This window comes from Talpa occidentalis, unplaced genomic scaffold (genome assembly GCF_014898055.3).
Source record: "Talpa occidentalis isolate TD23 unplaced genomic scaffold, MPIMG_talOcc4v2.1 talOcc4.16, whole genome shotgun sequence".
NCBI lineage: Eukaryota > Metazoa > Chordata > Mammalia > Eulipotyphla > Talpidae > Talpa > Talpa occidentalis.
Window position 1 is genome coordinate 3,160,945 of NW_023601653.1, and position 25,232 is coordinate 3,186,176.

General features: G+C 62.5%; 2 protein-coding genes across 2 annotated transcripts in view; one reads left to right on the forward strand and one right to left on the reverse strand.

The window, feature by feature from the left end:
* Positions 1 to 509: 509 nt before the first annotated feature.
* SHISA8 (shisa family member 8) lies at positions 510 to 4,933 on the forward strand. The gene is given in 5 exon segments (XM_037515158.1): positions 510 to 1,006; positions 3,405 to 3,538; positions 4,054 to 4,206; positions 4,549 to 4,854; positions 4,857 to 4,933. Coding segments are annotated over 5 exon segments (1,167 nt in total).
* A 2,306-nt stretch (positions 4,934 to 7,239) lies between these two features.
* Positions 7,240 to 25,232, reverse strand: part of SREBF2 (sterol regulatory element binding transcription factor 2) — a 43,302-nt gene continuing 25,309 nt past the window's right edge. Inside the window, 15 exon segments of the mRNA XM_037513455.2 lie at positions 7,240 to 8,872; positions 9,174 to 9,285; positions 11,110 to 11,295; positions 12,835 to 13,003; positions 13,864 to 13,996; positions 14,849 to 14,958; positions 15,225 to 15,342; positions 16,558 to 16,726; positions 19,288 to 19,457; positions 19,598 to 19,874; positions 20,983 to 21,164; positions 21,622 to 21,814; positions 23,535 to 23,716; positions 23,886 to 24,000; positions 24,929 to 25,150. Coding sequence (XP_037369352.1) covers positions 8,652 to 8,872; positions 9,174 to 9,285; positions 11,110 to 11,295; positions 12,835 to 13,003; positions 13,864 to 13,996; positions 14,849 to 14,958; positions 15,225 to 15,342; positions 16,558 to 16,726; positions 19,288 to 19,457; positions 19,598 to 19,874; positions 20,983 to 21,164; positions 21,622 to 21,814; positions 23,535 to 23,716; positions 23,886 to 24,000; positions 24,929 to 25,150 — 2,559 coding nt within the window. The 3' untranslated portion in view covers positions 7,240 to 8,651.

A 25,232-nucleotide genomic window follows, 5' to 3' on the forward strand; every position in this document is an offset into this window, starting at 1 on the left:
GGCGGCCGCGCTCCTCCCCCGGCGCTGCCTCCTCCCTCGCTCGCCGCTCGCTCCCGCCCTCCCGCCGCCGAGCCCGCGCGGAGCCGGAGCCGGAGCCGGAGCCGCAGCCAGAGCGCGGGCAGCGCCGAGCGGGCGGCGGGAAGGTGCGGAGTCGGGCGCCCGCCGCCCCCCGAGGCCCGGACCCGCGCGCCCGCCGGGCCGGGGAGAGGCCGGGGTCCCGCGCAGGCGAGGACCCGCCGCCCGGCCCGGGGGCGTCCCCGGCGCGGCCCGGCCGGCTCGGGTCCGAGGGGAGCCCCGCGGAGGACGCGCCCCCGGGAGGGCGGCCCCGGGGCTCCGGGCCGAGCCCGCCAGGGCCCGCGGGCCCCGCCGACGCGACCGCGGAGGAGGCGCCGGGAGGGGCCCGCGCCCGGGCGGCGGGACAGCGCGGCCGCCGAGGAGCCGCCCGGAGGCCGAGCGCGGGAGCCGCGGCCGCGCCATGCGCCGCGCGCCGTAGCCGCAGGCGAGGCCCGATGGCGCGGGCCGGGGCGCAGGGGCTGCGGCTCGCGCTGGGGCTGGCGCTGCTGCTGGCGCGGCCGCCGTCGGGCCAGGCGGGCGCCCCCGAGGCGCAGGAGCCCGCGGCGCCCGGCACGGCGGCCCCCGCGGGGGGCGACCGCTGCCGCGGCTACTACGACGTGATGGGCCAGTGGGACCCGCCCTTCAACTGCAGCTCCGGCGCCTACAGCTTCTGCTGCGGCACGTGCGGCTACCGCTTCTGCTGCCACGACGGGCCGCGGCGCCTCGACCAGAGCCGCTGCTCCAACTACGACACGCCGGCCTGGGTGCAGACCGGCCGCCCGCCCGCGCGCGCGCGCGACCCCGCCGCGCCCCGGGACCCGGCCCGCGAGCGCAGCCACACGGCCGTCTACGCGGTGTGCGGCGTCGCGGCGCTGCTGGTGCTGGCGGGCATCGGGGCGCGCCTGGGCCTGGAGAGGGCGCACAGCCCCCGCGCGCGGCGCGCCGTGACCAGGTGAGCGCGCCCGCCCCCGCCCGCCCCCGGCCCGGGCGCCCCTCGGCACCCCCATCCTCGCGTCCCCCTCAAGCTCGGGCCTCTCGGCAGCCCCCTCCCCGGGTGTCTCCTCCCACCCCCTCCGCCCCAGGGAGGCGCTGACTGGCCTGTCGCCCCGCGTCCTTCCCCCTGAGCGGGGCGCCCTCCCCGAGGCTCCAGCCCGCGCCTCCTGCGCAGCGGCCCGGGAGGCTGGTCGCGGGGCAGAGGGCACCGGGCTGCGCCCGTGGGTTGGCACCCCCGCCCCGGGCCTGGCCGGGCCCCATTTTCTTGGGGTGGGGGGTGGACCGATGAGTGCTGGGGGCCGCGGCCGCGGGGAAGGGGTTTTTCCGTCTCTGCACTTTCTCCCCGGCTGCTCCCCCTCCCTCCTCCGCTCTCCCCAAGGCTGTGACTCAGGCCTGACCTTCCCTGGGGTGTCAGAGGCCTGGACATTCACCCTGCTCTACGCTCCCCGCTGCCGGGCTACGGTCCTGGGCTCCCCTCCCGCCTAGAGTGAATTTCAGGGGCTCCGATGCCGATGCCGGTGCTGGGGCCGTGCCCGCTGGCGGGGGCTGTGCTCTGTGTGAGCCGGGGCCACCAGACCCAGGTTCCCGTCCTCTGGGATCCTGGGTCCTGACTTCCCCCACACCCTATACTCACACACTCGCATGCCCCGGTGGTCACCCCCATGTCCTGGGGCCTGCACCCTCGTTACTCACCCAGGCCCCAGCTCCCCCGGACGTTGGGCAGCCACGGGAGGGTACTTAGAAGTGATGACAGAGAGAAGGCCGCCTGCCCCCATGGGCGTGTGGGTGCTCCCTGCCCCTAGACCTCAGGACAGCCCCCCTCGCCCCAGACCACTCATGCACCCCTGCTAGACCGCTGTGGGTCGGGGCTGGGGCTGGGCTTACTGTGCTGCCTGCAAGATGTGGGTGCGCTCAGCCTGGGTCCTGGGTGCAGCAGAGGCAGGACCTGGGCTCCCCGAGCTTGAAGACGCTCGTGCTGAGGGGACAGGTGTGTCCTTGGCCAGGGCAGGGCAGCAGAAGCTGAGGGCTATGAGCGTGGGGGGGCAGGGCACTCTGGTGATGTGTTTATCTAGAGCTGCTTGGGGCGGGGGTGGGGGACAGTGGGCCGGTTATGCTGCGGGAGAGCCCCCCCACCCCGCTGTGGGCCTGCCGTGGGCCTGGTCAGTCCCTGTCCCTCTTGGGCTGCGGCTCCCGTGTGCCCCGGCTCCCTTCTCTCTGGGGTGATCTGGGGCCTGACTGGAGCTCATCTGTAGGTGTGTTCTGATCGCTGCCTTCCCCCCCAGTGTCAGCCTCAGTTCTGCCATGTTGGGTTGGTGGCCAGGGAAGGTTCTCAGTGGCCAGGGAAGGCTCTCAGTGGCCAGGGAAGGCTCTCAGTGGGCTCGGCGGGGGAGCTGAAATCTGCCCCCGGTGAGATGTGTGCAAAGGTTAGAGGCATGAGAAGTACTCAGGGGAGAGCTGGCTGGCGGGCGCCTGCCAGAGTTGAGAGTGCTGGGGTGGGCAGCGAGGCTGGCAGGTGTGGAGGTCAGCGAGGACAGGCTGGGGCACCAGGAGGCCTTCAGGCCCTTCCACCCCAGGTACCCCACACCACGGTGCTCCTTCATGAAGCAGTCATTTGAGGTCCCAGCCCCAGAAGGAGGGTCCGACCGTGTAGGAGAAAATCATGGGTTCTGGGTGCCGAAGGCAGCTGGGCGGCAGGCTGGGCCTGACTGTCTGCAGGGAAGGCTCAGTCAGACGCTGTCACAGCTGGGTGGGGGCTGGGTGTTCAGTATCCAGAGCAGCAACTGCCCAAGGTCACACGGCCTGTGGAGTTGGGCTGCGGGGGTGGAGGGTCTCCTGGCTCCCACCCTCCCTCATCTGTCTGTCCTCACGTCCGTGCTGGCAGGTGTGTCCCAGCGCAGAGAAGCCCCGACTGCAGGAGGGGAGTTAGTGGGCAGATCAGGGCTTCCTGGAGGAGGGATTCTAGGGAGTTTGGAGAACGTGTAGGAGTTTGACAGAAGGGCACAGAGGAAAGGACACGGTGGGCAGAGAGAGCAGGACCAGCGAGGCCCAGGAGCCCAATCCACGCAGAGCTAGGGCTGGGAGAGGAGGCTCGGGAGCATGACCTCCAGAGGGAAGGGGGAGCCTTTGGAAGACAAGGTTACCCCTGCTTTGGGAAGGGGCCCTGCCGGAGTCACAGGTCATGCCTGGCGGGAAAACCAGACATATGAGGCCGATCGCAGGAGAGAAGGGAGGCCCAGGGAGGTTGGGGGAGCTGCCCCGGCCCTCGGTGAGGCAGTGGTGGTCAAGGCTGGTCTCCAAGCTGGCTGATGGGGATGCAGAAGGCTGGGAGGGTGGCTTCTCACCACTCACTCCCACAGGACACTGACCGAACTGCTGAAACAGCCAGGCCCCCAGGAACCACTGCCTCCACCTCTGGGCCCACCGCTGGGCAGCTGTGTCCAGGTGCAGATGGGTGACGGGCTCCCCGGGGGGTCCCCCCACAACAGTTCAGGTGAGTAGGCTGAGGCTTTGGTCTAGGGCACAGGGCACCCCTCACTGGATGTAAGCCTGGGAGCATGTAAAGGGGTGTGCTGGGGGTTAAGAGGTCCTGGGCTGGCTACTCCCCAGTGGAAATGATCTGGCTGCTTCTCAGGTAGGTGTGAGTGGGGGCTGGGAAAGCTATCAGCTCCCCTGGTAGAGAGGGCTGGGGCTGGGATTCCACACTCTGTGCCCTGGGATCTGCCTGGCCTTTGTGGGTCTTTTCCTCCAGGCCCAGGCCTCCCCCCGGGGGCTCTATTCCTCAGATTTGCTGTCCGTTTCCATGGGGACAGTCCTAGGACTCTGCACCTGGCTCAAGCCTAACCTGCGGGCCCATCATCCACTAGGTTAGGCCCACGCAGGGCTACGCCACTGTTGACCTTCTGAGCCAGGCCCAGCTCCGGGCCCTGGCGAGGCAGCAGCTCGGAGCGCAGGTGCAGAGCGGGCCTGGGCCGCCAGCCCCGACTCATCTTACTTCCCACCTCCCAGATAAGAAACGCCCCAACCACGCACCTCTGGGGTCAGCCGCTTCGGGGCCACTCCGCGGCCCCCGGCTGCAGGGCGGAGGCAGCTTGACGCTGCAGCCTGACTACGCCAAGTTCGCCACCCTCAAGGCCGCCGCGCTCACCCTCAAGGCCGCAGGTGAGTGGCGGGGCTTGCGCCGGAGGCACCCCGGGGGGCCAGACGCCGTGACTGCGAGGCTCGAGGCTCGGGTCCCAGTTCAGATTTCCAAGGTTCCCAGCCCTGCAGGTTAGCCCTGCGGCCAGCCTGCCGCCCCCACCGCGAGCCCCCGGCCCGGCTCCCGGGCTGTGCCCCACCCCCTGGCCGGGCCGCGGGGGCACCGGAGCCCCGCCCGCCCCGCCCCGCCCACCGCGAGCCCCGCCCCGGCTAAGCCCCGCCCCACGAGCCCCGCCCCGGCTGACCCCGCCCCGCCCCCCACCACGAGCCCCGCCCCGGCTGACCGCGCCCCGCCCCGCCCCGCAGACGCCCGCCCGCCCGACTTCTACCCGCGTTTCCCCGCGGCCGAGCCGGCGCCGCTGGCCCTCCCGGCGCGGCCCCCGCAGGACTTGCCGGTGCTGCTGGACGCCTGCCCCTGGGCCCCGCCGGGCTACGCGCCCCCCGCCGGCCCCGCGCCGTCGGGCCACTACAGCGCCTGGACGGCCGGCCGCGCGCCCCGCGCCGCCCCCCGCGGCCCCCCCGCGGCGCCCGCCTCCCCCGCGCCCCGGCGGCCCGGCCGCGCGCCCCGGCGCCAGTTCAGCGCCGAGAAGCTGCCCGACGCCTTCGGCCCCCGGCCCCCGGCCGCCACGGCAGCGCGGGCCGCGGGCCCCGGCACCTGAGCACGAACAGCAAAGCCGAGGTCACCGTGTGAAGACCGGCCGCGGGCGCTCCGGGCCGCGCTTCCCGGGGCCCTCGCTGCCTGCCGGGGCCGCCGTCCCTCCGCGCCGGGCAGCAGCCGGGGAGAGGCGGGGCGGCCGGCCGCAGGCCAGCCCTCCCACCTGCCCAAACCGCACCGGGGCCCTGGGGCCTGCAGGGGTCCTGAGTCAGGCCCGCGGCTGCGTCCTTGGGGCCCACGGCCGGGTTCCCCGTGTAAATAAACCCTCCGCTGTGGCTCCCATCCCTGAGAATAAAGGAGCCCCAGATTGGCCGAGGGGCTGCTGGTGGAGCATTGGTCATTGACTGGACATACGGCGGTGCGGGCAGAGGGCACAGCGTGTGCAGGGCTGCCGAGCTGGCTGGCATGCCACGGGAACCAGGGACAAGTGGCTGGCGAAGGTGGTCAGGGCTGAATGCCAGCTTTAATGTTCCCGCCAGTGGGAGGCACGGTGGAGGGGCCAGTTAGTCCCCAACATCTTGAGGCTCAGCACAGGGGGAGGGCTGTTGGGAGCACCCATGCCCCTTGCTGGGGGTGAGCCCCCTCCAGCCAGGCAGCCACTCTGCAGCTTGAGTTGGCCGAGCCCGGCAGCTCCTCTTTGACAGTCTGGCCCTGGGCCGGCCCCTGGCCTGCAGGCCACTTGGCAGGCTTGGCCCAGAGCCACCCCCCTAATGAGTGCGGGCAGTGCGCCGGTGGACAGCTGGTGCTCGGAATGGAAGTGCCTCCTCCCAGGCACTGCTGGGGTGGGGGAGCGGGAAGGGGATGCTGGACCCGGAGCCTGGGCCACGCCCCACCCGGGTGCTCACACCACACACCGTGGACTGTCCACTTCCCCCTTCCTGCCGGGCAGGCTCCCATCCCTGGCTGCGGCCCAGGGCACGCCAGCAGCCTGCGTGCCTCCAGTGTCTCTGCCAGTTACTACTGGGGGCTGAAGGTAGGATCCAGCCCCACGTTGCATCACCTCTTTATGCTCACGCCAGCTGGGCCTCAGTTTCCCTCGCTGTGTCCGAGGCATGGTGTAGTCTTCGTGACAGTGGCCACCATGGTGCCCTTTCACTTAATCCCCCCGAAGCCCTGTGGGTGTGGCCTCTGGAGGAGGAAACAGTTTGGAGACCCAAGTGATGGGTTCAGGTGACCCAGCGGCCCAGTTTAGGACTGTCCCTTCTGCTGCCCTGGGAAGCCGATGGCAGACTGGCAGCCAGTGGGCGGCGTGGGGGGCAGGTTCTGAACCTGTGTTGGCAGGGAGGGGCCAGCAAACCCACAGCTGTCCGAAGGTCCACCTTGCTGTCTCTAGGCTGTGAAGGGAGCCTTAAGGCCCAGAAGCTTCAAGCAAGAACAGTCCATCGCCCTTGGCCCCCCTATGGCTTGTAGGGGAGACAGCCTTCACATCCTCAACCCAGGGTGGGGGTGGGGTGCCCCTGGGCCTATCTGCCAGCTGTGTAGAGTCGGGGGAGGAGGGTGGGTGCTGAGTCATGGAGCCTGCGGAGAGTCACAAAAGGATTGAGTTCCTGGGCTCATCGGCCACCCACAGCCACCCACCTACCACCCTGGTGACGCAGGCCCTGGCTGGGCTGTGCTGGGAGGTGGGCGTGACCTTTCTGCTCATTCTCAGTCCCCAAACCCTGGATTTTACCCCTGAGGGCCAGGCGGAGGCTGGGCCCTTTCGGACTGCCCTGGCTCGGTGTGGCCAGCTGTGACTGCCCTTCAGAGAAGGGAGTGCCTCAGCGGTAGGCGCTGGGCCTGGCTCTCAGCAGGGCAGGGCCAGATACATGTGAGCCCCAGGCCCTTTCCAAGTGGCACTCCCGACCCCACCCCACCTCATGTCCCACCACTCCTGGTGGTCTTGCCCCTCCCACCCCCACTAGTGACTGAAGTCACATCTGGCCTCTCACCAGCCTAACCATAAATGGCCCCTTTATGTGCACTGGGGGCCGCAGTCAAGGGCAGGGACTGTCCCCCCATTCTGCACCCAGTCAAGTGGAGGCTGAAGTGACGTCCCAGCCAAGGTGGCCCAGCAGGGCAGGACAGGAGCTGGACTTAGGCATGACCTCACAGCCTCACGCCTCCAGGGTGTATGGAGAAAGCGGCCTGCCGGGCAGAGACTGATCTCTGAGGGGTGAACACAGAAAGGCTTAGCACCCCAAATCCTTAAAACTGCTGCCGTCAAACAGCCGGCTGAGTGCTAGACACCGTGGCCCCTGGCGCTAGGCCTCTCCATAGAGGGAGGGGGTGGGCTGTCCCCAGCCTGGGCCACAGAGGCCAAGCCCGGCAGCCAAGTGGCCAGTCACCACAGTCACACTACAGACCTTCACACACGGCCCGCCGGGTGGTACCAATCCGTGTTTATTGAGTAACCTACGTCCAAGACACGGCACGTGATTCCACATCAAGGAAGCCACAGGCACCTCCCCTCGCAGAGAAAACCACCCCACCCCGCGATGAGAAGGCACAGCAAACACACAGGAGGGCGCTGCGGCGGGTGGGCGGGGCCATAAATTACAGTGCGTTGGGGGAGGGGCAGGAGATAAAGCAGGTGCCGTCCAAGCTGACCGGTTGGGGCCTGCACGCGGCACCAGGGGAGCCCTACTGGGAGCACCCCCAAGCTGTGCCAGGACCTGGCCCCCTGGCCCAAGCGGTCGGGAGAGGTGAGACGCAAGGCAGCCCCTCAGCCCTCGAGGGGGGCAGCCCCTCAGCCGCCCAGGAGGCTCTGGCCCCAGGTTGTCCTCGGGCCCTGGGAGAAATGGCCTCAGGGGAGGTACCAAGCCAGGGGGCCAGAAAAGGTGGGACCACCTTCCCCCCAGGACCCCTTTCAAAGCAGGGGATCTCATTCCTAGTGCCCACCCAAAAAGGGGCTGGTGCTGGGAGGGGCTGGAGCCCGTGCCCGCCACCTGGGCATCAAGGGGCTGGAGGCGGGAGCGGGGCGGGAGGAACCCCAGTGGTGGCTTCGCCTCTCCCAGCCCCCGGGCCCCACCCTGAGCGCGGGCTGGTGTCCCAGGGGGCGGGAGAGTGGGAAGGAACAGGACAATTAAATAAGATACCGTTTATTTTTTAAAAAATTAAAAAATAATGCCGACATTATTTCATCCATGCCCAGGCCTGCCCCGGCCTCCCACCCGCCTCCCCGGGCCGGGCCCCCCTCCGGCCGCCTCGTGTAATCAAGAGGAAACAATGGACGGCTGGGCGGGCACAGGGAGGGGCAGACGGGGAGGGAAATACAGACGCCGCAGCAGCTCGGCCCTGGCCGCGGCGACCAAGCACATTGATATAAAAACGTTCGTATAAAAAGAGGGGCGGGGGCATGCGGGGCACAGTCCCAAGGGCGACGCCCCGGAGCCTGGAGACCAAGGTCCCCCAGAGAAAGCCTGATAAAAAACACGAGGGGGACGGGGAGGGTGGAGAGGAAACCTCGGGAGGGCTGGAGGCAGAGGCTGGGGGGCTCGAGACTCGAGCCCCTCTGCTGTTTTCGAGTCAGGGCGCCTCCGGGGCCCGCCCCACCCTGCCGTCCCTCTGTCAGGCCACGGGGCCCTGGGCATCTGTCCACAGCAGATTTGGGGGCTCCGCTCAGGGTCCCCTGGGCTGAGGTGGTCCAAAAGCCTTGGCAGGTGCCGGCTCTGGAGACAAGGTTCAGGCTCGCGGCTCCCCGAGGGAGGGAGAGGCCGAGCCAGAGGGAGGCGGCGGCGTTGACGGGGGAGGGCCGGGGCGGGCGGGCCGGCGGTCAGGAGGCGGCGATGGCGGTACCACCCCCCAGCTTGACGATCATCTGCTGGCAGTCGCTGCAGGAGCGCCGGTCACCCACCTTCTCCAGGGTGCGGGCTGCCTCGGCCAGCAGCACGGCCCGCTGGCCCGGGGAGGAGAGGAAGGACAGGGGGAGGTGGCGGCAGGCCAGGAGGATGGCGGTGGCCCGCTCTCGCTGGCCGGGCCAGGCGTCCACCTCTCCTGCGGGGAGGAGACACGTGAGGGAAGCACTCCCCGAGCCTGTCCTGACCGAGTCCTCACACCTGCCCGCCTGGCAAGGAAGGTTCTAGCTCCCTCCGAGTTCACAGATGAGAGGTGAACGTGCCGGCATCACACACGGTGGTTCTGGGGTGGGGCTGCACTGCAGCTCAGGCCCCGGGGCCCTGCTCCCGGACCGGCCACACGCCCAGGCCTCCCCAGGCCTCCCCCGCACTCCTGAGGCTACACTTAATAACAAGACCCTCCGGGGCCCACAAATCAAGCCTGGGGCGTCTCAACTCACCGTGCTTGGCGCTCTGCGCCGTGCGCCTCCGCAGGCTGTGCTCCAGCAGCTGGTGGGTGCGGGTGGGGCTGGCTCCTGCCATCAAGCGCACGGTGGCTTCATGCAGGAACACCTGCCAGGTGCAGGGGCTCGATCAAGCCTGGGTCCTCACCTGGCACCCGATGGCCCCTCTTCTGCCCTCCCCACCCCCTGGGTGCAATCTGTATTGTCCCACTGGCCCTGAGACAAGCCAGAAGCCAGTGTGAGTGACGGGGGACCCAAGCACAGCGCGGGACAGAGATGGAGGGGGAGGCTGTGACCGGGCAGTGCCCACTGGCGTCTGGGCTGGGAGGCAGGTGACCTCAAGTCCCTGGCCTCCAGATGGGATGTTAAGTGAGGCAGGGACAGGAGGGGTGCTGAGGGGGGCATCGTGAGGCTCAGGGTCCTGTTTCCTTCTGATTTTTTCTGAAGGAAGAGTCTATAAAGCTTACAGCTCTTTTGTTAATTGCCACTGGGAGGAGTAAGATGCAGCAGGGCGAGGCCCAGGGCTCTGATCTCTTACTATTTTTTTTTAAATTTATTTATTTATGCATATAAGAACTGGGGTACAGGCCAGAGGTGTGGGGGGTGAGACGATTCACCAGAGACAGAGTGGGGAGCAGAACAGGCACATCTATTGAAATACACTGCTGAGGGGAGCAGCGGGAGAGACAGGAGAGGTCAGCTATGCCATGTGGGTTGCTCCCTGGCCAGCCGGGGATTGAACGCTTGCTGCAGAGGCTGCTGATCACTTCATCATGCTGTGCCAGGGAGGTCCCTCTGATCTCTTAAATACCTCAAGGCTCGTATACCCTAATATCTCAGTCTGTGGGAGGCACTGGGGGAACCCAGGAGGGCTTTCAGGAAGGGAGAGTCAGGCTTTTGAGGCCTCTGTGCCCTGAGCAGATGGGAGGCCCCGAGCCTGGGGGCACCTCCTTTCTCCACAGGAGGGCTCCCTCCGGTGGTTCATCTAGTCTCTTTCCTGTCCCACTCATGCAGCAGTCGGGGTGCCCAAGCTCTGGGTCTGACCCCCAGGCTCTGGATCTGAGCTGTGGCCTCACTGGGAGTTGTGCCTGGCCTTATCCTTTATCCGAACCAACACTCTGGACTCTTCCTTGAAACTTTAGGAAAGAATTCGGGCAAAAGCGTGTTGAGGGCCTCCCCTGGTGGCACAGCAGTTGAGCCCTGGACTGCGAAGCTGCCCGCAGCCTCTGCAGCACCGGTTCGATCCCCGGCCACCGGTGAGGGTGCCACATGGCGCAACAGACCTTTCCTGCCACGCCCGCTGCTCCCCTCAGCAGTGTACTTCATCAGTCTGCCTGCTCTGCTCCCCGCCTGGCTCTGGTGAATTCGCTCACCCTCCCGCGCTTCTGACTGTACCCAGTGCTTGTATAAACAAATAAATCTTTATTAAAAAAAAAAATCGTGTTGAGCACATTATTCTAATTAGCAATTAAAATCAAACAAGAAGATGACTTAAGCACAGTAAGCCCAATTACACGACAGTCCTCAGACTTCTCTCAGGTCCTGGGCCTTTGCCATGGGTGTTACACGGGAATCTAACCCCCAGAGGCACAGAACATGGTTCTCCGCAGCTCTGGGGAGAGCTTGGCATCCTGTCAGTTAAGACCCAGGTGTACAAGCTACCCACCCACACCGCTGGGCCCTCCTGGTGGCCACTGCCCATCTCAGCCCAGGGTCTGACCGGAGAGGTGCCAGCTGCTTGCCACTGTATGTGCCACGGGGCCTGCCCACCACCGCACCCCAGGGGTCAGCACACGCAGGTACTCGACCAATGTGCCAGCAAAGGGATAGGTGGCAGCCAGCTCAGCTGGCTGACCTCTGGGGCCAACTCCATGAATTCAAGCTGGTGCCACACTGGACTCTGGGGCCCTAGACCTGCATACCCGAGCCTCACCTTGCGGTAAGCCGGGCGGAAGCTATGCGCTAGCCGGCGCAGGCTGCCCAGGTCCCGTTGGAAGCCCGCCAGCTCAGTGCCTGAAGCGTGGTAGGTCTCACCCAGGGCCTGGCTGGCTCCAGCCTGCTTTTGCCAGAGAGTTGTCCGTAGTGACAGCAGCAGGTCACAGGTCAGCAGCTGGACCACCTGTGGGTGAGCCACAAGGAAGAAGGCATGCGTCAGGCCTCTCACCAGGGCAGGGATGCTGGTGCCCAGTAGCAACCCCACCCCCACCCCAGTGCTCCAGGAGGAAGCGGAAAGGCCCAGCAGGATGACCCAGAAACACTCCATGGAAAGGAGAGCTGGGGGTGAACTGGGACTTGGGACACCTAGTCCTTCCCATGGCCCCAGGCGAGAGATCTGCTCTTCCCATACTTTGGGGAAACTGAGGCTCTGTGAAGGCAGCAAACACTCATGGGTCTGACAAGAGGCACAGGTGCCTCCACGCAGAACAGGAAGTCTGAAGTGGCCGTCAGGCCTGGGACGGGGAAGGGGAGAAGGACTCTTCGGTGGAGGGCAGACAAAGCTGGGCCCAGTGGCCTCCAGGGATGGGGAAATGGAGCGAAGGCAGAGCCACTGAGCCGCTGAATGCCCGGGTTTAGACCCATGAACGTGATCGGTCGTGGCTTTATCACGGCTAGCTACGCTGGCACACTTCCCTGAGCTTCAGTTTCCTCACCCACAAGGCAGACATGCGGGGTGGTTGTAAGGGTGTGTGTGAGCAGCGTGCCGGGCCCTCACGCACGCTGCACAGGGCCGGGCCACCCACCTGGCTGTCAAGGCCCATCAGCACTGGCAGCCATAAAAGATGGTCAAGTCCTTTTAGTGATGGGTCAGACGTGGCCCTCAGATTCATACGGGCTTCTCCAGACCACGGCTCCCTCACCCACATGGTCCGCCCTCCTTCCCAGGCCACCTGAGCCCTGGGCCCCTGCTTCTGTGGTACCCCAACCTTGGTCACGCTACTTTCTGGCTGCTCACAGCTTCAAGGGGACATGACTGTGGTCCTCTCCTCTAACAAAACCTGTCACTAGTGAGTGAGCTCCTGGAATCCCCTGTGGATGGGGGCACCTATGGGTGAGGGTAGAGGCTTGGGGCTGGGTCTGCTTGGGTTTAGACCTATAGCCCCTGAGGGCCAAGCTCCACAGGGTCTCCCTTCCTCCACCCATTCTCCCCCATGGATGCCACCCAGGAACCCAGCTGCTGGGGTGTCCACAGCCCCTCCCCCACCTCGGACGGGAGGCCAGCCCTGGAAAGGCACGGCGGGGATGTGGCTCGGGTGAATGAAACCCTACTCCTCGTGTGAGCGGACAGTGCTTCGCTCCAGCTGCAAGCACTGCCCGTGACACCCCTCAAGACCGGTCAGTGGCAGCGGCGCCCGGGGAGGCCTGGCGGGAGTCCCTCGCGGGCCGGGCAGGCCTCTGTGATGCACTGTGGGAACACTGCATGAGTACCGCCGGAACATGCAATGCAACTACAATGCACCACAGCAGCCTGCGACGAGGCGCTCCGGCGGCGGTGGGGGCATGCGAGGGGCTGCGGCTCACCTGGGCTGACAGCCGTGGGGCCTGAGGAAGGCGCAGGTGGAGGCAGGCTTGCTGAGGCCTACAAGGGAGCCCCCTGGGCCAGCCCACAGGCCCGGAAGCTCAAGGTGGGGAGCCCAGCGCCTCCCTGAGGGGCACTCACGTGGTTGAGGGCAGGGTCACAGGAGGCCCCGCTGACGTTGAGGCTGCTCCACAGGTGGCCGCTGGCCCTCTCGCAGTGGCCGAAGGCGCTCTGCTGCCCCTCTGCCTTGGTGGAGAGCGAGGCGTGCATGGCTCTGCAGGTGTGCAGGACGGCCTTGACCAGGGGGCTCCTGCGTGGAGAGGGAGGCGGGAGCGGGGGTCAGTCTTCGCCACCTGGGCAGCATGAGGAAGCCGAGTCAGCAACCGGCACGCAGCACACGGCGGGGACACGGGCCTGTCAGCTCAAAGGCTGCCGCGATGGGCGGCCCCCGCCACAGCCCCTCCTCCTCCAAGGAGTGGCCAGAACCGGGGATCTGGCGACGAAGCCTTGAGCGGTGCAGTCCCAGCATAGGGCTCACGGCTGAGCCCCCTTTCCGCAGCGCCCTCTGCTCTCCTGGTGGAGTCCGCCTGACTGCGGTGGGCGCCAGCCAGGCTGCGCAGGCCTTCCCACCTTGGCATGCGTGTGCTTTCTCTGCAGCGGCGGATGTCAGGGACACTTGGATCCGGTCAGAAAGCTCCAGGGTCCCTGTCACTGCTACCGTGCCTGCAGGCACGAGTCCCCAGAGAGGAATGTCCAGAGCTCCCCATCGTGCCGCTGGCCTTTGACAGGGGCTGCTGGTGGCGGAGGAAAGTGGGCACGATGCTGGCACGGGAGGGAGGCTCCCAGGCCCTCGCTGCCTCTGCCGCTGTCAAATACCCCACCCTGCTAGGCTACCCCAGGAGCCTCTGCAGGTGCCAGCAGCCCCGCCTGCCCTCCCCTGGGCCCAGAGGCTGTGCTGACACCCCCAGACCACACCTAGCCAAGCTCGGCTTCCGGCGGGGCCCTCTCCCTGCCTCGAACTTTATTGCTCCAAGTGTCAGGGTCCCCAGGATGCCTGGCCCTTCACCCCGACGGTCCGCTCTCTCTGGCTAACTCAGACAAGCAAGCCTGGCACAGCAGGTGGGGATTCTTCTGGAGAGGAAGAGGTCAACAGCTAAGGGGCTAACGTACTCAGACACTTCCAGGGCTGCAGGGACACGTTCAACTTCGGTGAAGCGGGTGCGCACGGCTGCGTCGTCTCCCTGGAGCCAGCTGATAGCCATCGTGATGGCCGAGGACCACCAGCGACAGACGACATCTGGACCTGGAGGGGAATGGCACCAACATCACCCCAGCCTCCACAGGAGACAGCTTGTGGCACTCAGCCCGGTTCTGTGTGGCCTGTGCCACCTCTGCCTCTGGGCTGCCCTTGCAGAGTATTCTGGTGGAAGCACAACCACCTTTCGGAAACAGCTGCCAAGATCTCTAAACCTGTGTGCTCTTATCAACCCAGCAGTCCCACTTTGGCCAATCTGTCACAAAGAAAGTGACCTAAATGAAAAAATAATGTTTAATAAATACATTTAGTAAGTTACTTTTAAGTAAAAAGCTAGAAACAACCTAAACCGTAACTGGCCACGGGAGACAGTGCTGCTCAAGTATTCATATGAGCAGGTTCTCCTCTCAGAGGCCTGGTTTCTCAACCACCAGCAATCTTCCCCGCCAGAGGAAGGGCGCAGGGGAAGGAGGCAGAGAGCTGGAGCCTCTCTGGGTCTGCAATGAAGGCGCCACGAGGTCAGTGGTAATGACGGGCTGCTGCTTTTCTGGAATCCTGCCATTCCCAGGGAGTGGCTAGACAGGAGCTTGACACACCCTCCCTCCCAGCAGCCTCCAAGCTGGAGAGGGGGCAGCCATGTGCTACAGCCCTGACTTGCCCCTCCAGCCGGGGCCCAGGAAGACATCACTGGGTTACCATCCCACTTCTAGAAGAATCATTATTTATTTCCTTCCCAGGGATGCTGTGAGGCAGACTGCCTGAAGCCATAGATACCAACCTCACATACGAAGAAGATTCTCGAGTTGTACACTTTTACCTAACCCTGGATGCCTGGACACAGCGTGGGGAAAGGCAGGATCCAGCAGGCTGAGGCCTGCGGGGCCTCCTGCAGACACTCACCAAGGGCTGACTTGAGCACGGAGCTGCTGGAGAAGGGTGGAGGTGCAATCCCCACAGAGTCCACAAAAGAATTGAGTAATTTCAGGAACTCCAGGGCACTGGAGAATTCACTAGAAAGAAGGGTTCCAGGTACGTAAAATGGGCACAGGACCTGCTTGCAGACTGGCTGTTTCGCTCTCCAGCTCCAGTATACATTCCTGGCCTTCTCCCCCATGATGCCAGGGCACCCTCAGTTCTGCCACCCACACCACTCATGCCACAGGCTTTCTATGCCTGGTCTGGAGGAAAACGGGAAGGAAGCACCCCATTTCCCTGCAGACCCTGTCCTGGGAAGCTTGCTGGGAGCGTGGGCCAAGGCAGGGCCTTGGGGACCTACCAGCTCTCTTCTTCCTGGTCACCAGCCTTCTTCTTGGCCTGAGGCTTCACCAAGCACTCCACGGCTCGCTCCAGCAGGCTCCTGCAGAAGGCCTGGTGCACCTGCGCAATGGGGTCGGCTGGAGAAGAGAGAGGCCAACAGTGGGGCTTGACAGGTCTCACTTAAGAGTCTTTTTGGACATAGAGCGTGGGGAGAGAAAACAGTTCTCCCCTCTGAAGGGGGATCAAATTCCCTTCTCAACCAAACCCCAGAACAACCTTATTTGATGATCAGAAGGGCAGGGCGGGGCAGGGAGGGTGGTCACCCCAGCCTGCAGAGCCGACTCTTGTTCTGACCGGCTGCTGTGTGTGAGAGTCTGTCTGGGGGGCATGTGTGGGGTGTGAATGTGGGGTGAATGTGTGGATGGGGGGACGTGAGCACTGTGTCACTTGGCATGGTGTGAGGTACTTCCATCTGGGCCAGGAGCCATATGATGGTGGCCATAAGCCTTGACAGAAAACAGCGACACCAAGTCTCAGGGGCTGCCTCCTCCTCCTGTGGCTCAGGAGCCGCCAACCGAAAGGAAAAAGGTAGAGGCTGCTCCGCTGACGTGACAGAGAAGACCCCACTCCTGCATCCCAGAGCCCTGTCAGGCGCGCGTGGTCAGCGAGGGTCTGGCTGAGTAAACAAGGGGTCTTGTCCTGCTGGTGAGAGTCGCTGAGTCCCGTGGACAGGCCAGAGCAGGATGGCCAGCCCTGCCCGCCCCGCGTGCGTGCAGAAGCGTGGGCCTGCTCTGACAAGGGGGCATCATGACACCAGGAGCATGAATGGGTGTCTGTGGTGCCAGTGAAGCAGACTGCGGGGTGGCCTCGAGGTCAGGACCCAACGACTTCCTTCCTCCCTTCTGGTGCTGCTCACCCTTCTTACACTAAGCAGGAAACTTACTTAAAAGAACAGTGGTGTCTATTCTCTCCCCACCCCCCAAAACCTGAGACATGTCCCTGTGCGTGCAGAAGCCACCCTCATGCTCCCCATGATGGGGGCGGCAGCAGGTCCTGGGCAGCTCCAGCAGGTCCTGGGTGACCGCCTGTCGCCCAGTGCTGTCCTGTACACCTGTGTGCTTCCGGGGGCCCGGGCCAGGAAAGGCACCCTGTGACCCTCCAAAGTCCCCAGAACAGAGCAGTGTGACCGACGCTTGTAAGGTCAGTGGGAGGGGACTGCAACCCCAGCGAGGCCGCTGACCAGGCCATGGGGTCCCGGAGACTACCTGCGTCTCCACATGACCAGGGCGCAGTCAACTGCTGCACAGGGGTGCACGTGGCTCCCCAGTTCCCTGGTGTTGCAGAGCTCTCACCTGGGTTCCTCTGGGCGCAGTACAGACTCTCCCTGGCAGCCGACTTCACCGACCAGCTCCGCTCCATGAAGAACTTCTGGCCCAGCGGGTGGCAGAGCCAACGCAGGGAGTCGGGGATGGCGCTGTGCTCGGGGCCACACAGGCTCTGGGCCCGACTGAGGAAGTAGCTCTGTGGAAGGACAAGCACCAGGGTGACACTAGGGCAGCAGGAGGCTGGCTGTAGCCCCCATGGGGGAAGCGGCTGGGGGAGGGGGCTGCGGGATGGTGGGGACCCTCGGGATCCTGGGAGTCAGTGCCACCAGTGACTAGGGCTCCCTGGTGGAGCCAGGCTGGATGACCAGGGACAAGGCACTCTGTCCATTTTCTCACTAACCCCACTACCCGCTGAGTGCGGCTATCCACCCAGACAGCGTTCCTAAGTGTCCTGTCTCCTCCTAACACCCATGACTTTCAACACAGGCCACTGGGAATGAGGAGCTGAGCAGGGTGCTGGGGCAGGCTGATGGGCCTTGATCTTCACACAGGGCCTCTGCTGTCTCCTTGTCAGGCTCGGTCTGATGGTTGTGACCTTTGCTGGACTCTAAGTAGCCATCAGCTGCTGTGATGGCCCCGGAGACTTGAATGTCAGGGTCAGAAATAGCATCGCTATGGCTCCACTTGGGGAGCACGGACGGGAAGACCGCCTGCCTCAGGAGAGCTGGAGACAGCGCCTGCGCCGGAGGGCTCGGGACCTGGCTGACCTGCTCCCAGAGCACGCTCAGCAGACATGGCGGGCTGGCAGCACCAGTGCCCTGTCTCCTCTCTGAGTTGAAAAAAGGTGCCTCAGAGCAAGCGAGGGACCCCTTGAACTCCTTCTGACCCTGACAGAGCAGCCCTCGCTGACTGAGCTCGTTGCTGAGATGGTCAGAGAATAGCCTGAGGAGCCCAAAGGGAGAAGGCTGGGGGCAGGGTCCAGTGTGGCAAGTCCGAGAACCTTCTCCTGCTGGCCCAGCTCTGTCTCGAGAGCACATGCCTCAGGATGAGCAAGGGAGCCTGGAAATCGGGGACTGCTGGTCCCTCAGAACGACCCAGGCATCACCACAGACACAGACACAGCCTGGTCAGGCTGGACTGCAAGAGGACCAGAGGAGCTGTTCAGAAAATCATTAAGTTGAAACACATATTTAGCTTAATTCTTTAGAAAAGAAAAACTTCAGTTATAACAAATCTCAGGGGGGGGCCGTGGGGGAAGAGTTTAGTGGTTTGAATTAATAAGAAAAATAAATCCTGGGAGGGCCTCCCCGGTGGCGCAGCGGTTGAGCGCTGGGTTGCGAAGCTGCCTGCAGCCTCTGCAGCCGGTTCAATCCCCGGCTGCTCCCTGGCCACCAGAGGAGGGTCCCACATGGCGCGCAGACCTCTCCTGCCGCCCGCTGCTCCCCTCAGCAGTGTCCTTCGGTCCTTCTGCCTGCTCTGCTCCCCGCTCTGGCTCTGGTGAATTCTCTCACCCTCCCGCGCTTCTGACTGTACCCAGTGCATGTATAAACCAAACAAACAAACAAATAATAAATAAATAAATAAGACATGCCTCTAGAAAATTTAAAAAAAAAAAAAAAAAAAAAAAAAAAAAAAATAAATCCTGGGATACAGTCACCCACATTAGGCTTCTATAAGGGAAATTGAGGAAATAATTTCTGTTGTTCATTTCATTTTCTTGGTATTATTACTCTATGATCATTTACTAAGTTTTATAGGCACTAGAAACCACCCCAGGGTTTGCTTCCCAGTGACTGCTGTGCTAACCACCAGGGCGAGGACTGTGACAGGAGACATGGACAGTTGATATCCCGAGGAGCCCCTGTGCCAGTGCCAGCCCTAGCCCCAGGTGCATCCCCCACATGGGCTCAACCCTGGGGTTTTCTGGGTGGGTGCCAAAGCACCCCAAAGTGCCACAGTGAACTAGCGGGGCGCCCCAGACGTTCTTTTGAGGTAAAGGTAGTAGATGACCAGGTGACCCTGCAGGGCTGTCTGTGCCAAGAAGGGCCGATGTTCTGCCCCGCTGCATCCACTTGGGGAGGGTGGCCCGGAACAGGGACGCGGCAATGTCTGCGAGATGAATGGGCTGACGGAGGCATCTCAGGTACAGGGTTCAGGCACAGAAAGCACACTCGGCGTTCCCATGCCTTCTGTCACCTCGACGACCGTGACCCGTCTGGAGAAGCCAGCAGTGCCACCACAGGTCACGCTTCTATTCATCCCCAGCTCATCAGGCCGGAGGGAGAGCCTGGGCGAGCAGGTGCCGCGAACGAGCCGCGTTGACTCTGTGCAGGCACAACGGTGGCCCAAAGACCTCCCCTCGCCGGTCCTACCTGAGCCCCCAAGACAGGCACCATTTTCCATATCTGGATCCACAGTGCCCAGTAGGTACTTTCTGAGTGAACGAAAAGCCAAGGAGATACAAGTGGAAGATTCCAAGAACCCTGACTACTTGGAAGAAGGAAGAGTCACACATTAAGTCTCCAGCACAGGTCTGAATCAACCAGCCCTCAGGCCAAATTGTCCGGATTATGCTGATACGGGTTGAAATTTGTTCCTTTTGTTCCCTGAGTAAGCATCTGCGGAATGTCTCCCCTGAACCCCTGAACACATGTCTGTACCTCCAGGTGGGCTGTGCCCACAGGCAGGGCCCTATGCCTCCTCACGCTAGGTGCACAGGGCTGGGGAAGGTGCTCAGAGGAGCTGCAGGGCACTCACCGCCAGGAAGCCCAGCTTGCCTCCGCACCGGGTCTGGAGCCCCATGGCTGCCGTCAGATGGATCTCCACCAGTGTGCTGGGCGGGATTTTCTCCTCTGCACACTCAGCCAGGTTCACCGCGCACAGAGCCATGTGTACATCTGAGCAGGCAGATCCCGCGGGAAGCTTCCCTATGGCAGACAGAGACACCGACATTGAAAATCCCAAGCCGAGCTTCTCCCGCGTTCTCAGCCACCTGCAAGTGTGGCTGCAGGGGAGGCTGGGCCGAGCATTCCCAGGCTTGAGCCGAGGGCCGGAGGCCAGGCCTCACCTGTGATGTGCAGCTGGTGCAGCCGGTGGTAGGCCAGGGCCGCGTCCCGGGCACTGGTCTTGGCCTGGTCCTCGAAGCCCGCGGCAGTGGCCGGGGTGGGCCGCCAGCGCTGCAGGACCTTCCTAAGCAGCCAGCGCACGGGGCGCAGCTTCTGCAGGCTGTAGCGGATGGCGTTCCAGGAGAGGCTGCAGGCCAGGTCCAGGCGGGAGGCGGGCAGCGCCCGGCCCAGCACCGACAGGCAGGTTTGCAGGTTGGCGGCGGCAGCAGCAAAGTCCCCCTGGAAGGCAGCAAAAAGGGGATGTTCGCCAGCCGCGCTGGCTCTCTGTGTCCTAAGAAACTCCCACTGTCCCCTACCCTGGTGACTGGAAGAATGCAGGCTCCTCGGGGAAGACCTGGGGAAGATCGGCAAGCTAGGAGGAAGGAAAGGACACCAAGTGGTGATCTCACCACCTGGAAAGAACGACCGCTGACCTCTGACCCCTGCCCCCACCTGTACTCCAGTGTGGGCCCTGAGCGCTTCCAGCTTCCAGTCACGTTGCTCAGTTTCCCACAGGACCTTGGGCCCCAAGGTGATGAGGAGCCACGTGCAGGTCCTCAGTGTGCTCCTGAGACCAGCTGCCTCAGCCCTGAGACCGTTAGACACGGAAACCTATGGGGTCATGCCCCCACCCCGAGGACCTACAAAATCAGAACCTCTGGGCTGGGTCTCCTAGGTGATTCTGATCTGCTGAAGCCTGAGAACACTGGTTTTAGGTAAGTGCTTGGCCAAAGCACCCTACTAACCAAGGACCCAGGTGACCCACACTCTGCCAACCCCAGCAGCTCAGGGGGAGATTCTCGGCAGTAGACTGAAGACCCCTGTCTCTGGCTCCATCATAACCGGGGCTCGGAGACTCAGTCGTGGGAAACGGAAGTGGACGCACCCCGCCTGTCCCCCCTCCTGCACCGGGTGCAACACCTGTCTCTCCTCCCTGCGTCGTTCTAGGAAGTGGGTCATGACATGGGGAAGGTGAGAGGGGGCATCTCCACGGGGACAGCAGTGCCTTTCCAGTTGGGAGAAGCGCATGTTCAGATCCTGAAGGCAGCGGCCTTCCGGGTCTCTGGCTCCATGTCCCGTCTTTCCCACACAACGGGTTGTTCCCAGGGCCCAGGCATCGGCTCTGCCTCTTCTGCTCACGAAGCCAACTCTCCGTCGCAAGGCGGATAGACGGCGGGAGGGAGAGCAGGCCTGCAGCTCACAGCGGCGAGGAGCGTCATCCTTCCCAGACGGGCTGTGAACACCCCTCCAGTGCTGTGAGGTTCCCCCTATCCTTAAAAACCTTCCTTGTTAACTTCCAAAGAAAACTTTCAGCCTGGGGGGAGGGAAAGGCGGCCGCAGAGCTTACCCTGGCGAGATCCAGGTCTGCCTGTTTCCGGTGCCTCCAGAAGGTGACTGAGGAGCGTGAATGTGGCCGGATTACTGGCTCCCCATGGACCAGCAGCTTCACGAAGACGCTCAGGACGATGACACCATTTACCAGCCATAAGAGGAGCGTTGGCATCATCCAGTCAAACCAGCCCCCGGAACCTAAAGGGGACATCTCAGCTGAGCCCTTGAAGACGGGGTGCCAGACACCTGACTGACCCATACCTGACTGACCCTCAGCACTGTGACGAGAACTTCTACCTCATTTTCAGAAGACAGGGCTGATAACAAGATGACCTCCCTTTGTAGGGTGTCTAAGTGCTCCAGGTAGGAATAAGATATACAGCCTAATCCAGACCCTGGGACAGTTCCTTACTCTAACTGGGAATCCTGTGGCCCTCGTCACTGTGCCAAGTGCCACTCAAATCTGTTAGCCGAGGCGGTCACTGGTTTCCTAATTCAGGCAAAAAACATCACGTCGGCCTTCAATAGATGTCCCACCCTCCCGACCCCCAGGTAACAAGAGCAGTTCAGGCTCCTGGTGAACTTGGGTTTGCAGGTTACTCCCTTTGGGGCCTGGGGGACCATCTGAGCAGCTGCACACGGGCCCTGCACCCACCTGAATCCAGGGACAGTATGCTGCGCCCAGAGCCTGAATATGGGTGTTGGTCCGAGTCGTGGGTTCCTCCCCACTGCAGCAGTGTGGTCAGGGGATTGAAGGACAGGCACAGGAAGGTGAGGACGCACAGCAGGATTCTTGAGCGGTCCACCATGCCCAGCGCGACAGGAGGGGAGTCGGGCTCATCTTTGACCTTCGAAACAGAGCCAGGTTAGGGGCACCCTTCTGTGTGCAACGGCACTTTGCTTTTACATATATGTGGGACACCGGACTGGGAGACATTCAAGAGCAGGAATCAGGGCCTCCCTGGTGGCGCAAGGGGTTAAGCACTGCACTGTGGGATGATCCGAGGCCTCTGCAGCACGAGTTCGATTCCCAGCCAGCCAGGGAGCAACCCACATGGTGCAGCAGACCTCTCCTGTCTCGCCCGCTGCTCCTCTCAGCAGTGTATTTCGTCAGTCTGCCTGTCCTGTTCCCCGCTCTGTCTCTGGTGAATCCTCTCACCCCCCGCACCTCTGGCCTGTACCCCAGCTCTCCTATGCATAAATAAATAAATCTTAAAAAAATAAATAAAATGTTTAAAAAAAAAAAAAAAGAGCAGGAATCAGACAGGAGAAAAGCCAGGAGCAAACACGGGACCCACAGTTCTCCATGCATTGCCCAACGCGGGGGCAACTCAGGCCCCGGCCGCCTGGAAGGACGCGTGCCAGAGACCACAGGGGGAGGAGACCCGCATGTCAAGTAGGGCCGTGTCATGAGAGAACGCAGAGGCGGTTTCCGCACCGCTCCCAGCAGGTGCAGCTAACCTGAAGCTATGGAAAACAGCACTGTCGAGGAGGAGGGGGCAGGAGGGGCACCTCGGGTGAGGAGGAGTCTCTACCCTGTGCACAGCGAAGGCCAATAAGGGCGGCCCAGGTTAAGGCTCACTGTCGGGGGTAAGACGGTACCTTGACATCAGCATGTTCTAGTCAATAAATCACACCCTCAGTGCGGATGATTAAAAACCCCTCTTCAGCGTGTGTTTATTGAAAGGACTTGGCCTGCGCTTAATCTACCAGGCCGCCTGCCCTCCCCATTTTACAGGGAGAATTAGAGGCAGAGGCCTGGGGAGTCCAGAGAGGCAGGAACTCATCCATACATGAGTACATAAATGCGACTTCTTTTCAATATTTTAAAACCACTTAAGATTTCTTCTTATGATTCAGTTGTCTGATTCCTGATTTGCATGTCCCAAGGCCTTTTGCTATCAAGCAGAACCACCTTATAAAAATTTTCAAAAATAGGCCTTTCCTTAGTAAAAACAAGTACAATAAAGCAGCGTGCTCAGTTACATACGCAGGAAGAGAACTTTGTTCTTTCGAGTAAGAAACTGCAATGTCAAAACACAGCACAGCAGCCCCAGTGGTCCCCACGGTGCTGGGAGATCATTAGGCTCGAGCCTCTTAACTAATTCCATCAAACAACAATTGCCAGGGGCTTTCTGGACGATTAAAGCTCTTGGTTGGAAAGTTATCGGTTAGACTGCAAGCTGTTACCATTTCCGGAAGAGGACCCAGAGCAGCCTTGTCCGACACCGGCTGATCAGCCCCACAAAGTGCCAGGCCCACTAGGGTGGAGGGAAGTAATGAGGCGCCTCCGGGAACCCCTCGCGTGACAGCTGCTGTGCGTTCCGTTCTGAATCTGCCCCACGTTCTCTCTGAGGGCCCCTTTCAGCAAGGACCAGGGCTTTCTCTCCCCACCCCCGTCAGCTTCTGGTTCTTTATTCTCCAGGCCCTGGCTGATCTCACTGGAATTCATCATCCTCTCCAGCCTGGGTGCTCCAAAGACCTGGCTGGGCCGTCTCCGGTCTCCCTGCTATTAACTCAGGGAGACGGAAGTTTCCAGAGGTTGGGAACGTCAAGAGCTCATCATACCTTTGCATCATCCAGCAGGGGGCTTCCTGGCTCAGAGTCGATGGAGTAGGGGGAGAACCCGGCCTGGGAGCCCGAGTCGGACGCCGGGGGAGACATGAGGAGGACGTTCTGGTTGAAGTCGTCGATCTTCAGGTCCACTTCGCTGTCCACCAGGCTGCCCAGATCGATGCCCTTCAGCAGCTCTGCAGGCAAGACCCCTCTGGCAATCAGTCTGTTTGCATAGAGCCCCACCTGGGTGAGGGCGCAGTTCCCTGAGGTTCTGGGCACAGCAGTGGGTCGGCCCCAGGGCCTAGCACAGGATTTCTCCAATAAGCAAAGGTCCAATACCCCTTGCCCAACGTGCACACTCACTGTTTTTCTGATTTGCCAGCTTTAGCACCATGTTCTCCTGGCGTAGCTTGTGGTTGACCTGCTGCAGGTATTTGATGTAGTCGATGGCCTTGCGCAGAACGCCGGACTTGTGCATCTGGGGAGGAAGGCGGGTGACACAGTGAACCAAGTGTGCCGCGGCAAGGAGCACAGAGCCAGGGCGGGGGCCACGGGAGGCTGGAGTGGGGGGGGCCAGGTTCGGAGGCGGGCTCTCCCGCTGATAAGCTGTGCTACCCAGGACGCGTCACACACCACCCCTGACCCTCACCTTCCTCTTCCTTAAAATGGGGATAACGAGATGTGTGAATCAAAGGCTTGCGGCTGGGAGGCTAAAGGGGATGACGTGTATAGCGTCAGCCCCAGCCTGGCTCGCAGTGAAGCTTCCCAGCATCCTACGGTAACACCCGGACGATCCGGGCTGTCTAGGAAGGTGCCTTCGCGGCTCTGGGCAAGCCCTTGCTTGCACAGCTAAGTGCTGTTCTCAAGGTAAAGCGGCACTTTCAGGTGTGGAGGCTCTAAGGAAAATGCCATTTTCTTTCAAAATGGAGGTGAAGGTAAACAGGTAATAGGTAAGAATCACCTACTCGCCAGAAGACATACCCACTCATGCCCCAGAAATACAGGAAAAGTCAATTCCCTTCATTTACTGTTGGTCAAGGCCCATCTCCACTCTCTCTTTCCTGTAAGGTGATTGCCAGCCCCCAAACACAGGTAAGGCATGCTGTGGGCCGGCGTCAGGGCACACACCGGGCATACCCGGCCCTCGCCGTGCACAGCCTGCAAAGGTCCAGCACTCGCTGCCTGACCAGCCCGACAGTCCCCGTTTGTTGGTTAATGTTTTACAATCTTTTTTTTTTTTTTTTTTTTTTTTACAATCTTGACTGGCACCAGATGCTTTAGTGAGAGGGTGCCTCTAATAACTTCCGGTGCTCACTCAGCTCGCGCCCGGGGTGTCCCTCGATCCCACAGTGGTGACAGGCAGGGGCAGACGGCAAGCCCCAAAGGTCACTGTGCTCAGCACCTACCTTGGCATCTGTCCCCATGACCAGGTCCTTCAGCTCAATGATTTTGTCATTGATGGACGAGCGATACCGCTTCTCTATGATGTTGTGTGTGGTCCGTCTTTCTCCTTCTTTGGGGGGCTCCAGCTGCTTCACCCCCCCAGGCACCTGCTTGATGGGCACTTTCTCTTGCCCCATCATCACAGGCATCGTGGTCAGGATTGTCCCGTTGCTGCCCACTAGGGTCTAGAAGAGGCACAAAGAGAGGCACCGAGCAGTGAGGCCAAGTGAGCAACCTCACATCAGCCTGTAGCTGGCAAGAGGCCCT